General features: G+C 44.1%; 2 protein-coding genes across 2 annotated transcripts; both read left to right on the top strand.

Moving 5' to 3' along the window:
- Nucleotides 1-5,504: 5,504 nt before the first annotated feature.
- On the top strand, nt 5,505-7,894 carry LOC127755551 (uncharacterized). The gene is made up of 4 exons (XM_052281228.1): nt 5,505-7,059; nt 7,163-7,270; nt 7,365-7,553; nt 7,698-7,894. The coding sequence occupies exons 1-4, from the start codon at nt 5,533-5,535 to the stop codon at nt 7,701-7,703; spliced, it is 1,830 nt and encodes a 609-aa protein (XP_052137188.1). The 5' UTR covers nt 5,505-5,532; the 3' UTR covers nt 7,704-7,894.
- Nucleotides 7,895-9,116: 1,222 nt separating this feature from the next.
- On the top strand, nt 9,117-9,764 carry LOC127755703 (BTB/POZ and MATH domain-containing protein 2-like). Its single transcript, XM_052281379.1, has one exon. The coding sequence runs from the start codon at nt 9,117-9,119 to the stop codon at nt 9,762-9,764; it is 648 nt and encodes a 215-aa protein (XP_052137339.1).
- The last annotated feature ends 2,545 nt before the right edge of the window (nt 9,765-12,309 follow it).

Consider the following 12,309-nt stretch of genomic DNA (forward strand, 5'->3'; position numbering starts at 1 on the left):
CTAAAGGCAATCGGCTGATGATGATGTAATAAAATAACAATATAATCCAATATAAACCAATCGGCTAGCAATGATATGATAAATAAGCATCGAGAAGGTTAAAGCACACATCGGCTGGAGGTCCGATGTCATGAAATCCACAAGATTAGATTAAACAGTGAAACCTTTGTTGTCATCGGCTCAATCCAACTTATAAGTATATGCAATCCTTATGAGCCGATGCAACGTCCAGATAACTCACCGGCTGAAACCCCGATGAAACCCTTATTGGCAATCAAGAAGCAGGCTAGAGATTATAGTTCTAAGCATGACTTAGTAGATCAAACTTAACTGATGCAGCACTAAGTATGAAAAGAAACATGATATCTAGACAATCAAGCCGTTGACTGAGTTTTCAGGGTGGTAGATGTCTAAGCTAATCTAATCTAGCAATGCGATTTAGCCGATACCGGCAGAAACCGTAAAACGAGAAGCAGCCGATAGAGCTAAATTGATATGCTAAGACTAGATTAACAGAGACATATGATAAATAGGTAGGCAAATATATCATCCAAACCAGAGCAATCCAAGAGGTCGAATGTACTGATGCAGCCTTGAACGACGCCGACGTAAACGATACAATTGCCTGGGCCGGTGGAACATTGGACTTACCCCTTAGCCGGAGATCGAACACCGATGCAGCCCCGCATCAGGTGCCAAGTCCCGCCGAAACGTAAAAACAAAAGTAGAAAAGGTAAAAGGTGGCGATGCGCCGAATTGTATTGATCGTAGTGATAGATTACATAGACCCCGGGTGTACATATTTATACCCATGGGTTGATACAAGTCCTTATCAGACAAGAAAGAAACTAACCTAAAGATAAAAGGAAAATGTAAAGTCCTTATCGGACACTAAACACACTTTCCTAAAGATAAAAGGAAACTAACAAACTATTCCTAATTAATAGATAAACTGCCATGCCGCATCCTCTTTAAACTCGGTCACTTAGGGATAAGCTTCGTTTAGTAGATTGATTTCCTTAACCGAATATAGCAGGAATCTGACTATTGGTGACTTGATAACTCCCATCGGCTGATTCCGAGATGTTGCAGCCGATAATGATTCTAAGCCGATGACGTCTTTGCCGATTACCAAATTTCACTGTTAACAGAAAGAGATATCTTTTTAGTCACATTTTATAAACTAAAGTTCTAACTTGCATTCTTAGGTCAAATTTTAAATCTTGTAGTTTCTAAGCAAACCATTGCGACATATTTCGCCTCTTCTTAATATAATCAAGGCAGATCTCATGCCTATTGGTTCAAAATACTTTTTTAATAAATTTAATTGTATATATTTTCTTTCGATGCTTTTCATTGATTGAAAATGCTTGAATTTTTGTGTATTGGAATAACTATCCTAGAAGTAATAATGTTTTAATACAATATTTAAATAGCTGAAATGCTTATATCTTAGTATAGAGGGAGTATTATTTAACTTCCCATTTGTACAAAAAGAAGTTAGATATTTAAATTTGAAGACATGCTGAATTCAAAAGGATAACTAGAAGAAAAAAGGAATTGCTAAAATACTCAGATCTTTGCCGAAAAGAGCTATAACTTGATTATACACTTCATTTCCAAAAATAAATAGATGAAGGGAGTGTCTCTAGGGTCAAGCGGGCTTATTTGTCGTCCCCAGCCCTAGGGGCGATCAGAACAGCGACTCTACGTCCACTACCGCCAACCCCCTTCCTCCTATCCTCTGCATCACCATCACCCGAATGGCCCGTTGGTAACCGTGCGGCTGCAAGGAAGGCAGCGGTGAGGCTCTCTCTTCTACTCTCAAGGGTGCTATTAGGCTAGGGCTCTGAGGCAATCGTGAAGACAGAGGTGGCGCTGCCGGATCCGATTCTCCATGGCTAGATCCACACGAGGTGAGGCCAGTGGACGGTGGAGGGCCGAGCCAACACGTGCTGTGATTGAGGATGGCAGAGTAATGGTCATAGAGGTGGCGGTGGGGATGCTAGATCACATCCTATTGGGCAGATCTTATGTCCTTCTAGACGGATCCTGTGTGTCTCCAGTGAGAGGGACAGATCCTTGAAAGCAACTCTTGATGACGACGAGAACGACGTGGGTGGTGGGCATATGCTCTGCAGACATGGCGTGGTGGCCGGTAGTGATATGGAGAGAGGCGTAAAACGGTGTTGCCACGGTGTCAAGGGCGGCCGTGGGCATTGAAGGCCGACGTGCAGCGAGGAGGCAAGGTAACTGGAGTTTGGGCATTCAGCAAGGAGGCACCATGGAGTGGCATGATACAGAAGTCGACAGCGTGTGGTCATCCCTCTTGGGTGAAGTTGGAAGAAGGTAGCAGAGAAAGGCAATGGCGGTGGGACTTGTAAGCTAGTGAGGCCCATCGGTGGTGTGTGGGTAAACTGGAGGTGGCCAGCGTGTTGACGGCTTGATGGAGTCTAGCGGTGAGAAGGGCACATTGTTCTGTCTCGGGAAGGGGCATCTTGCCTGATGGCCAACCGACGGTACAGTGTTGGTGTGGTGATTGTGAGCTGAAGGTTGTTGGTATTTCTTATGGTCACATATAAATTCGCAAGCGCACGGATATCGCTATAGCATTTCACCCACAAGTACTCCCAAGGGTATCGTATTTGTGCTTCCACAGCGAAGGGGGCGGTATAAAGATATGTTTTTTTAAATCTCTTAATCAACCTTTAATTAATTCACCATAGTCTAAATAGTGGTTAGGATAATAAATGATAAGGTAGTGGACACACACAGAAGATTCACCTCTATAATAATATCTAGTAGGGACTTATCATTAGGAAACTACGATTCATATATACTTGAATACTAATCATTTCTAGTATACACTTAACATATACATGGTAACAACATAGGACTTAGTTCTAGGCACACAGATACTACCGAGAGACCACTCACTACTAGTCTGCCAGCATGGTTATGGTATTTATGCATTCTTACGTCATACTTGAATGTGTAGGAATAAAAAGGACGGACATGGCTATCACCACCTGCCACCTACCTCACTTTCCGTGGAGGCACACCCGCATCCAACAACATTTATTTAGCCTATATACCATGCTTGTGCAAGTAAACAATATCACTAACTCCCCCAAGACTCACCCTACGGATGAATAAGTTGGAGTTAAATCAATCTATAAAGGTCATTGGACCGTTACCGTAGCATGGACCGATATACAAAGTCTAGGATGAAGCATATATACAAAGTATATACTATTCATAGAACATATATTAAATAAAGAAATATATAAACCATGAGCATAAATAAATAAAGAAGATAATTCTATTAATTCAACTATAATCTTACACAAAGAGTAAAGTACTAGAGACATACCCAGAACTCCAAGAAGACTATTGGACCGAAGATTCTAAACTTTATTCCTACTAGAAACTGAATACAAAGTGGAAGAGGGGATTTCTTCTTTGAGGTGTGTATTGCAAGTGAGGGAGAGCTCCTCGTTTTATAGCACTCTTATGATGGTTATATGACGGTTATTGGTCCGCCAGCCGCGCATAACCGCCATCAGGTGCGCAGGAGGAGGTGACACGTGGAGGATCAGGCTGAGCGGTGCTAGCCAATGTTCGGTTGAACACCTAGTTCGGTCAAACCAGGAAAACCGCCTTTGGCGAGAGGTTGCCATGTGGGCCCCTTAGTCGGTTTCCAGGTGGTTGGCCCCACTTTGAGTCGATTTGAACTGACTTGTGAGTCCTTTAATCTGTGTGCTCGCACGTGATTCATCGGAAGTGTGTTTCTTCACATGTTGTCTTCATTTCTCCTTCACTTTGATGTATATTCTCTACATCCAGATTTGTTTCCCAATCCTAATACAACTACATTATTTGTTGTTGATATACGTGTAACATATGCTAATTTTTCCTTTATTCATTGTACTGGTTGGTGTTCAAAATTTGTACTTAACCATCGTCAACAAATGTGCTTTAGATAGTAATGACTGTTGTTTTCTGTTTTCGACAGGGACTCAACGACAGGTTGAGGTAGGAAGATTGCTAGGCGAAAGCCTAGCCCGTTCTGGGGCAGCAGCGATGATGCTTTTTGCGGTAGCCCAACCCCCGTTAGGGCGCTGTTGTGGCATATCACATTCCTCCTGATGGTTTTGTTGGGAGAAAATCACGCCCTAATCGTCAAGACAGGTGATGGTGGTAGTGTTGTCGCATCATAACCTCCTTGGAGGCGTCGTTTGATGGTCCATTTCCTACCAATTCCATCTCCAGATAGTTGTCCTCTTCTGGTGGCGCTTTTAGCCAGCACGATGGCCACGTTGGCGGGACTATGTGGGCGACAGATACATTCTTTCTCGCCCTCGCCTTCTCCAACACAAAGCGTGGACAAAGTTGAGCTTGTCGGGTTGTTCTAAGCTCCTGTTTTTTCTTCAATACATGTTTGTGTTGTGGGGTTCACATCCTCGTCCATTAGAGGTAAATGGCAGAGGTAAACAGTAAAACGTGAGGGATGGTACAGTGTTTTACCACAGCTACAGTAAAAAACCTCTGTACAAACAATGTAAAATACCAACCGTTAGTACGGCATTAATTTTCTGTTAGGTACTGTAGCGATCGATTTCATCCATCCACATCTAATCTAACGGCTGAAAATGGCTCATGGTAGAGAGTACTATAGCTATCTGCCATTCTAGTTTCAATGGTAGAGGATAAGTTCCCAATGTTGTGGGTGAGGGCATGGTGCTTTTTTTTTTCCTTTTTCTAATTATAATTAACCTTCCAGGATTATGTTCTTATATAATTTTTTTAGGGCCTGTTTGGTACAGTTCCAACTCCTAAATATTGCTTCAGGAGTTAAGTCTAGAGTGGAGTTGTGGAGCTACCTAAACCCAGCTCCACAACTCTAGTATATTTTGTGAGAGAGCTCCACCCAACTCCGCTCCCAGTTTTGGTGGAGCTGAAACTGTTTGTCTGAGCTCCAACTCCAGGAGGGGTGGAGTTGGAGCTGGAGCTGTGCTAAACAGGCTGTTACTGTCATATTGACATGAAACTTCGTAATATCTATGCGGGTCATTTTTTTTTTTTATAAAACAGGTGATTGACTATACACCATACAACTAGCACTCTAGCAGTCCTAATTCCTGGCGGAAGGAATATTGGCCAGTCCAAAAAAAACCCCAAGTATGTTGCTACGTACTTGAGCTACTATAGTTCCATAAATGGATTTCATAGTTCCATAAATGGATTTCATAGGAATTTCATATGGATTATATTAGGCGCAATTCAAATTCGTGCAATAATCAAGGAAAAAAAACCATGGAAACTAAAAAAAAACTATGGAAACACAGAGAAACTATGGAATGCATCGCCAATCTTTGGCAACGTACGAGGATTCAACCCAAATCTTGTTTGACTCGACCACCCCAAAATCGCCGTCCCGCTCGTTAGTCCGTTACAAATACCCTACACACGCGGACACGCCTCGCCTCGCCGATCACGCCGCCGCCAACCCGCTCCCCACCGTCTCCGGCAATGGCGCCTGACCTCGACGACGACCTCATCCGTGCGGAGGCCGAGGCCGCGCTCAGGCTCCACCGCAACGGCCGCCGCGACGAGGCGCTGTCCCGCGCGATGGACCTCGCCATCCAGCACAAGCGGTCCTCCCCGCTCGCGCTCAACCTCTCCGGTGACCTCAACATGGCCGCGCACCGCCGGAACCGCCGCCGCGGCCGCGGCGCCGCCGACGACGACAAGGCGCTGGCGGAGAGGCAGGCGAAGTTCGCCGCCACCTGCTACAAGATGTCGCTCGACGCCGTCCCGGACTGCGTCGAGACGTTCGCCGCCTATGGCGAGGCCCTCGTCGGGACGGGGATGTGGAAGCCGGCGTGGGACGCGTTCATGCGCGCCGCCGCGATCGCCCACCCGGCCGACCCGGCGGCGCACCGCCTGGGCGGCTACGGCCGGAGCGCGGGGCTGACGAGGGGGGAGAGGGTGGAGATGGCCAAGGCGAGGCTGCGCCGCGCCATCGACTGCTACTCCAACGCGCGCTGCGAGGACGCCGTCGCCGAGGTGCTCGCAACCGTCGAGCACCACGGCGCCGCCTCCGCCGTGCACGGCGCGGCGAAGCTCGCCGACCGCTACCCGTCGTCGGCGCGGGCGCAGTGCCTCCCGGCCTACGTGGCCGTGGAGCTAGCTCGCGAGCGCCGCGGCGGCGCGGCGTACCCGGCGACGGCGGCCACCTCGAGGCACAAGACGCTGCGCCGCGCGCTCGCCACGATGGACACCGCCGCCCGCACCTTCGACCGATCGCTCGTGGTCGCGCTGTTCCGCGCGAAGCTGCTCGCCTGCCTCCACGACTACGACGCCGCCGAGGCCGAATGCCGCCGTGCCCTCGCCGTCGATAACCCCGACGACCCGGCGGCGCACGAAATCCCCCTCGGATCTGCGATCGGAGAAGAGTACGACGACATGGTGTCATCCCTCAGGAAACAACTCTGTGATCTTCAGAAGAAGCTTGTCTTGTTAGCCGTACACGATTGGGCATCCATGGAAAGCGAGAAGCAATCTCAGATCCTCTCCGTCAGCATCGACGAACTGCGCGAACACTACAGCAAGATCGACCAAATCGCGGCGAACACAGTCTCCGAAGCGCGGCGCTTCTCCAAGGCACACGGTTCATGGTGTTTCTGGATTTGCCCGCAATCTTCGGGCCAATGTGCAGGCAAGAAGTTCCTGGACACTGCATCTTTGCTGGAACATCTGCGCAATAAGCACCCGGACGATCTATGGGTGAATTTGAAGTCATTTCTTGACACAAAACTGTGTGGAAAATTTAAAACTGAGAATGCATCACAGGATGGCTATTCATGCCACGATGAGGTGTTACAGTTTCAGAGCATAGATGGTATGATCGAGCTAGTGCTAAACCTACCTCCTGGTGGAATGAAATCAGAGACCCTGTCAGAGATGAGGAGGAGGAAATGCAGTGAATTAGCTGAGATCCTTGACAGAATCAAGAAGAAGTTGAGGGCTTGTCCTAAAGATTTATCAAGCTCTGAGGTCTGAAACTTTGAGCATCGTTTCAGTTTACTGTTCTCTCCTTGTGTTCATTCTTGTTTTGACAATTATATGCTCTAATTATCACGGTTTTTTTGCATTGCAGTTTGATCAGGTTCGTTTTGAAATGCAAGATCTGTGGCTGAAGTTTACCGAGTTGTCGGTTTTCGATTACCGTGAAGCAGTCGTGCCCCTTGCGAGGATGTATCAATGGGTTAGCTTTTATCTGAAATTCTTGTCTTGTCCAACTATCCAACTGTAAAATTGCGCATGCCGTGTGCTCGTTGATTAATTTACCATCCGTGCAGAAAGAGTTAAAGAAACGCATCAGTGAAGATGGGAGCATTATTGCTGCTTGGAGTATCGATGATATATTTGGTGATGTTCCTGACGCCTCTGAAGAGAAGAATGTTTCTGCAGAACATGCCTCCCTTGATGAAAAAGTTGGCCATCAAACTGGGGAGAACAAAGTGACAAATAAATCAGATAACTTGAAGGTTATTCGTGCTACTTGTTTTTTCATTTTACGAAAAAGCTTTTATGTGACATAACTCCAAATTAATACTATGTGTTAACATGTTTGCTTATCGAGCTTTTTGAAGTCGGAGTACTAATGTATCAAATTCTCTGCTTCTCTGCAGGCATGAGCTCCCAAACAAAAGGCTCCTATTCTCCAACACAAAGAAAGGGCCAGCTGCGACGCAATATCCCGATCTTTTTCTACATTATATTTTATAAATTTGAAATCTTGTGTGGCACTATGAACGAGTGGGACATGAGAATAGTTTGCTAGCTTTTGAAGTTAGCTAGTTAGTGTCACGGAAAAAAAATGAGAATATCAATTAGCTTACGATTATTTAAGGACTCGCTCCATTTAAAAATATAATGTATAACTATTTTTTTAATGTTTCATAATTCAATGCATGTGACATATGTAATTAACTATTATATTTATGTAATGTATTAATTGGGATGATTCAAATGGGGTGATAATAATTGTTTCTTTTATCTCTAGTTTAGAATGGAGGAAGTATTAACTATAATAAATTTGAGAAACAAATTTATTTTTTTTAAAATACATATATAATTTTTTTTTCAATTTAGCAGTTTGATAAATGTGCTCATGATAAACGAGAAATTATTCTAACCCAACGTAACCTTAGGACGCGCAGTTAAAACCTTAGAGAAGTGTGATTGGACATGACAGCTAGAAGATGGAGTGGGGGAGTGATAGTGGAGGGCACGAGAGAGGGGATTGGTAGCGATGGAACCCTATTTTCATGTAAAAGTAAGAGTAATTATTTTACATTAGGAGGGAAGTAGGGCAGGGAAAGAGAACGGGACAAGGTGAAGCACGGGAATAGAATTTACAAATTTTTGGTGGCTTGCTATAGTGGATACATTAATATGATTCATACTAAGGCCCCCTTTGTTTCAAAGGAAATTCATAGGAATTTTAGAGAATTTTATTCATATAGGAATTTTTCTTACAAAGTTCTTTGAATCAAAGGAATGAACCCTATGGAATCCTATGAAATTTCTATGGAATGCCTCTTCTCATATAAGTTTTGGAGGATTTTTAACAAGAGGTGGAACCTCATGGAAGAAATCCTTAGTCTTTATCTCTCCTCAAATTCCTGTATTTTTCCTATGGTCCAATCAAACGGTCATTCCTATGTTTTTCCTGTGTTTTGCAATCCTCTATTTTATACTTACATTCCTATTAGAATATTATGTTTTTCCTATTCCTCCGTTTTTTTCATTAACATATTAGTTTTTACTAGCTTTTCATAGCAACTTAAGAAATCAGTAATATCTCCCCCTTGTTCGTTTACGAACCGGACAGAGACTTGAAGAGTTTGCAACGATCCGTGATATCCAACATGTAGTAGTAATACTTATTCAGTCCCAAAAATGGCTCTTATCCGAGACGAACTACAGGCCGACATCTACCTTAACTTCTACTCCATATATTTAATTAACTGAACCCTACCAACGTACCTTACAAACAAATCGAACACCACCGTATGTTGTCTGACGACCCAGGTGCCATCGATCTCATGGCGCCAACGGAGGAGGATGTCACCGTGTCGACGGTCAGCACCACGGCGACCACCGGATGCCATATGCTCAAGATCGACGGCTACACGCGGATCGCCAACATGCACGGGATGGTGGGCAACTTCGTCGAGTCCTCCAAGTTCAAGGTGGCCGGCCACACCTGGAGCATCCTCTGCTACCCAAACGGGAGGACGTGTCCGGGTTTCGTCTCTGTCTCCCTCACGCTCCACCACATCACCGACGACGACGCCAACCCACGGGCCTCCCAGGCCCAGGCCGAGGTCCGGTTTAGCCTGGTCCCTCAACACCACTACGGGCTGACGCTGCCGTTGGGCGAGCCTCACGAGAAGAGGTTCACGAGGGTATTCTACTCCGGGGTCACGGAGGGGTTCGACAGGTTCGTCGTTAGGAAGGAGCTGGAGAAGTCGTGGTACCTCAAGGATGACGGGTTCGCGATCCGGTGCGACATCGCCGTCGTCAATAAGTTGGTCGTGAAGGAGCCCGTGGTTCGGCCGGCCGACCTGGAGAGGCTGGGGATGGTTTGCAACTGCAACGACGATATGTGCACGCTCCACCATACCTTGAGCTTCGCCCAAGTTGTCAAGCTCAAGTTTTTGGAGTTTTTCTTAGGGTGCTTTCCTCTATGAGAGTTTATCAATATTCAATTTATTAATCCATAGTTGATTTTGTATTTTGATTTTAATTTTTTTATCAATGACGAAGCATAATTGTTTTTCTTTACTCTAAGATTGGCAAACATATATAGAGAATATTTCAGTGAATCACGAATAACAAATCCATAATATTAGCGCCAATTGTATGTCTATTCTAATTTTATGACATTTGAAAATATGAAATCGCTTGATTTATGTATATTCGAATACAAATAAGGCATACTTTGCACATTCCACTACGTATGCGACATACCCACGAGTGCACCTTATGACACACGATGTAATAGATCGAGCAAGATCTAAATCACTATTCTCACTAAATTTCATTTAAAAAGTCACCATAGTAAGTATATTATTCGTACAGGTTGTGACATAAACACTGATGGGTGGAGTACACAGTACCACCATATAGGGCATGTACAAAGGTAGAGTCAGATATGAGCTCTACATTATCTAGATACTAGCATCCTACAACAGTTAGAAACAATATGGTTTCTAATCATTAATGTATCAAAATACTTTTTCTTACTTTTATTTCCTTTCTTTCACCACCATGTAACTAAATTTGCTCTAATAAATGCTAAGAGTCGACTCTGAGCTGTTGTCATGCATAACAACCATACACATTTCTCTTTCTTCCATGTCATCGAATTTGCTTGTATGACAATAGAGAGAGATTACTAATAAACACCGTTGTACATGCCCTAATGCTTGTGCTTCCCCATCTAATATAGGAATTTAATTGCATAATTGGTGATTTTACCACTGTCCACTGTGGTTTGTCGCGACCGTGGGATGCGAGCATAGATACAGGAGGGCTTCTTTACCAGGGGAGCAAGGAGGGCTACGATGGGTTTCTTTTTTAGTGAACCTGCAACAGCCTCACATTGTACTAGCGGATTCTCCGTGCTTTACTGCAGAAATTACTAAGTAATTTTTTATATTATTTTTCGTTACAATTCAACGAGGAGTAAAAAGAAAAAAAAAATCAAATCTCAGGACTTATCAATATTTATCATGAAACAAATGAAATTCGTACTTTAATGTAGAACATGTTGATAAGTATATATTAAATATTATAAAATGATAGAGAGATTTGTAAAACTATTGGGGAAATGATGTGAGAAGTGGTGACTGAATATGTGTTGATGAAAAAAACACACACTGGCCTAGTAGATTTGCTTAACTCCAGTGCAGGTCCAAAATCTTGCTCTTGGGTTCAAAGGCGTGCCAGTTGATTTGATACTGCAATCAACAAGAAGGAAAAACAAGAAAAACGAGGTTAAATCCATAAACAATAGCCGATTGGCTTAGGGTCGATGACATCGTTAATCATTGAGCTGATGTTATTGGCATTAGATCGGCAATGAAGATTAAATCAATATAAAATTAAATCTACTCGATCAGCTGTAGATATCAATGATATATAATATTCCTCTCGAAATATATTTAAACCAAGTGATTAAGATAGATCGAACAGTAAGTCGAGGCAGTATAAATCACTTATGCTTAAAAGTACTTTAAGACGAATATTATATATACACTCATAGCATAGCCGATTAGATAGATTTAACATGTGTCGGCTAATACTCCGATACCACTCTATATCAAGATATTAAAGCAGACAAAATATATCAAATAGTAAGCCTAATATACTTTAATGCAATAAGATCTTAATATAAAGGGCAGACTTAGCATATCAAGTGAACATGTAAAGATTAAAGTAGCTAAATTCGGTAAGATCGGCTGAAACCTCGATACTGTCAGGGTTATGGATAAGGTATACTCTCTATCCTTGGATATACGTTGTATACTGATATGGTATACCCGCGCGTATATGGATAGTTCCTGTATGCGTTAAGGAAATCTATCACGTGATAGAAACGGAGTCCACAGATAGAAGGAATCCTACTCGGACAGAACTGGGTCGTTACCATATCGTGAGGGGTCCGATATCTCCGAGTTCTACTTAGAGATCAACTGATCCGTGGTATAAAAGGGACCCCTGGGTAGGACCTAAGGTATCGAATCTCACCGCCAACACATCCACCACAGCCTACGAAGCCGAAGCCTACAGGAGCCAAATCGCCGGGTGATCTAGTCGAACCAACTCGACTACGGTCTCGTCGGTATCATCGAGTTCCATTATTCCCTTTGTAATATGTGATTTCCATCATATAATCCCATACCAACTGGATTAGGGCTATTACCTATCAAGGGTCCTAAACCAATATAATCCTTGTCTTTCGTTTGCTTGATGTCGTATTACGTAGATCCTCGTTCCAACGTACCCCAATACCCTCTATATCCGGTCTACGGGTTTCCCCCATTGACAGTAGCGCGCCATGTAGGGGGACTTGGTGCTCAAGGTTCTACTAGTATGACTTCAAGCCTTCTCGACGACAGCGTCAACCCCGGCGTCAACCAAGGATCTTCTAACTCAACGATGCTGGTGTGGACCCAAGTTGGCGAAATCGTCTTCCCGGTCTACACCACGATGCCGATCTCGACTGGCCCA

The sequence above is a fragment of the Oryza glaberrima genome, chromosome 11 (genome assembly GCF_000147395.1).
Source record: "Oryza glaberrima chromosome 11, OglaRS2, whole genome shotgun sequence".
Taxonomy (NCBI): Eukaryota; Viridiplantae; Streptophyta; class Magnoliopsida; order Poales; family Poaceae; genus Oryza; species Oryza glaberrima.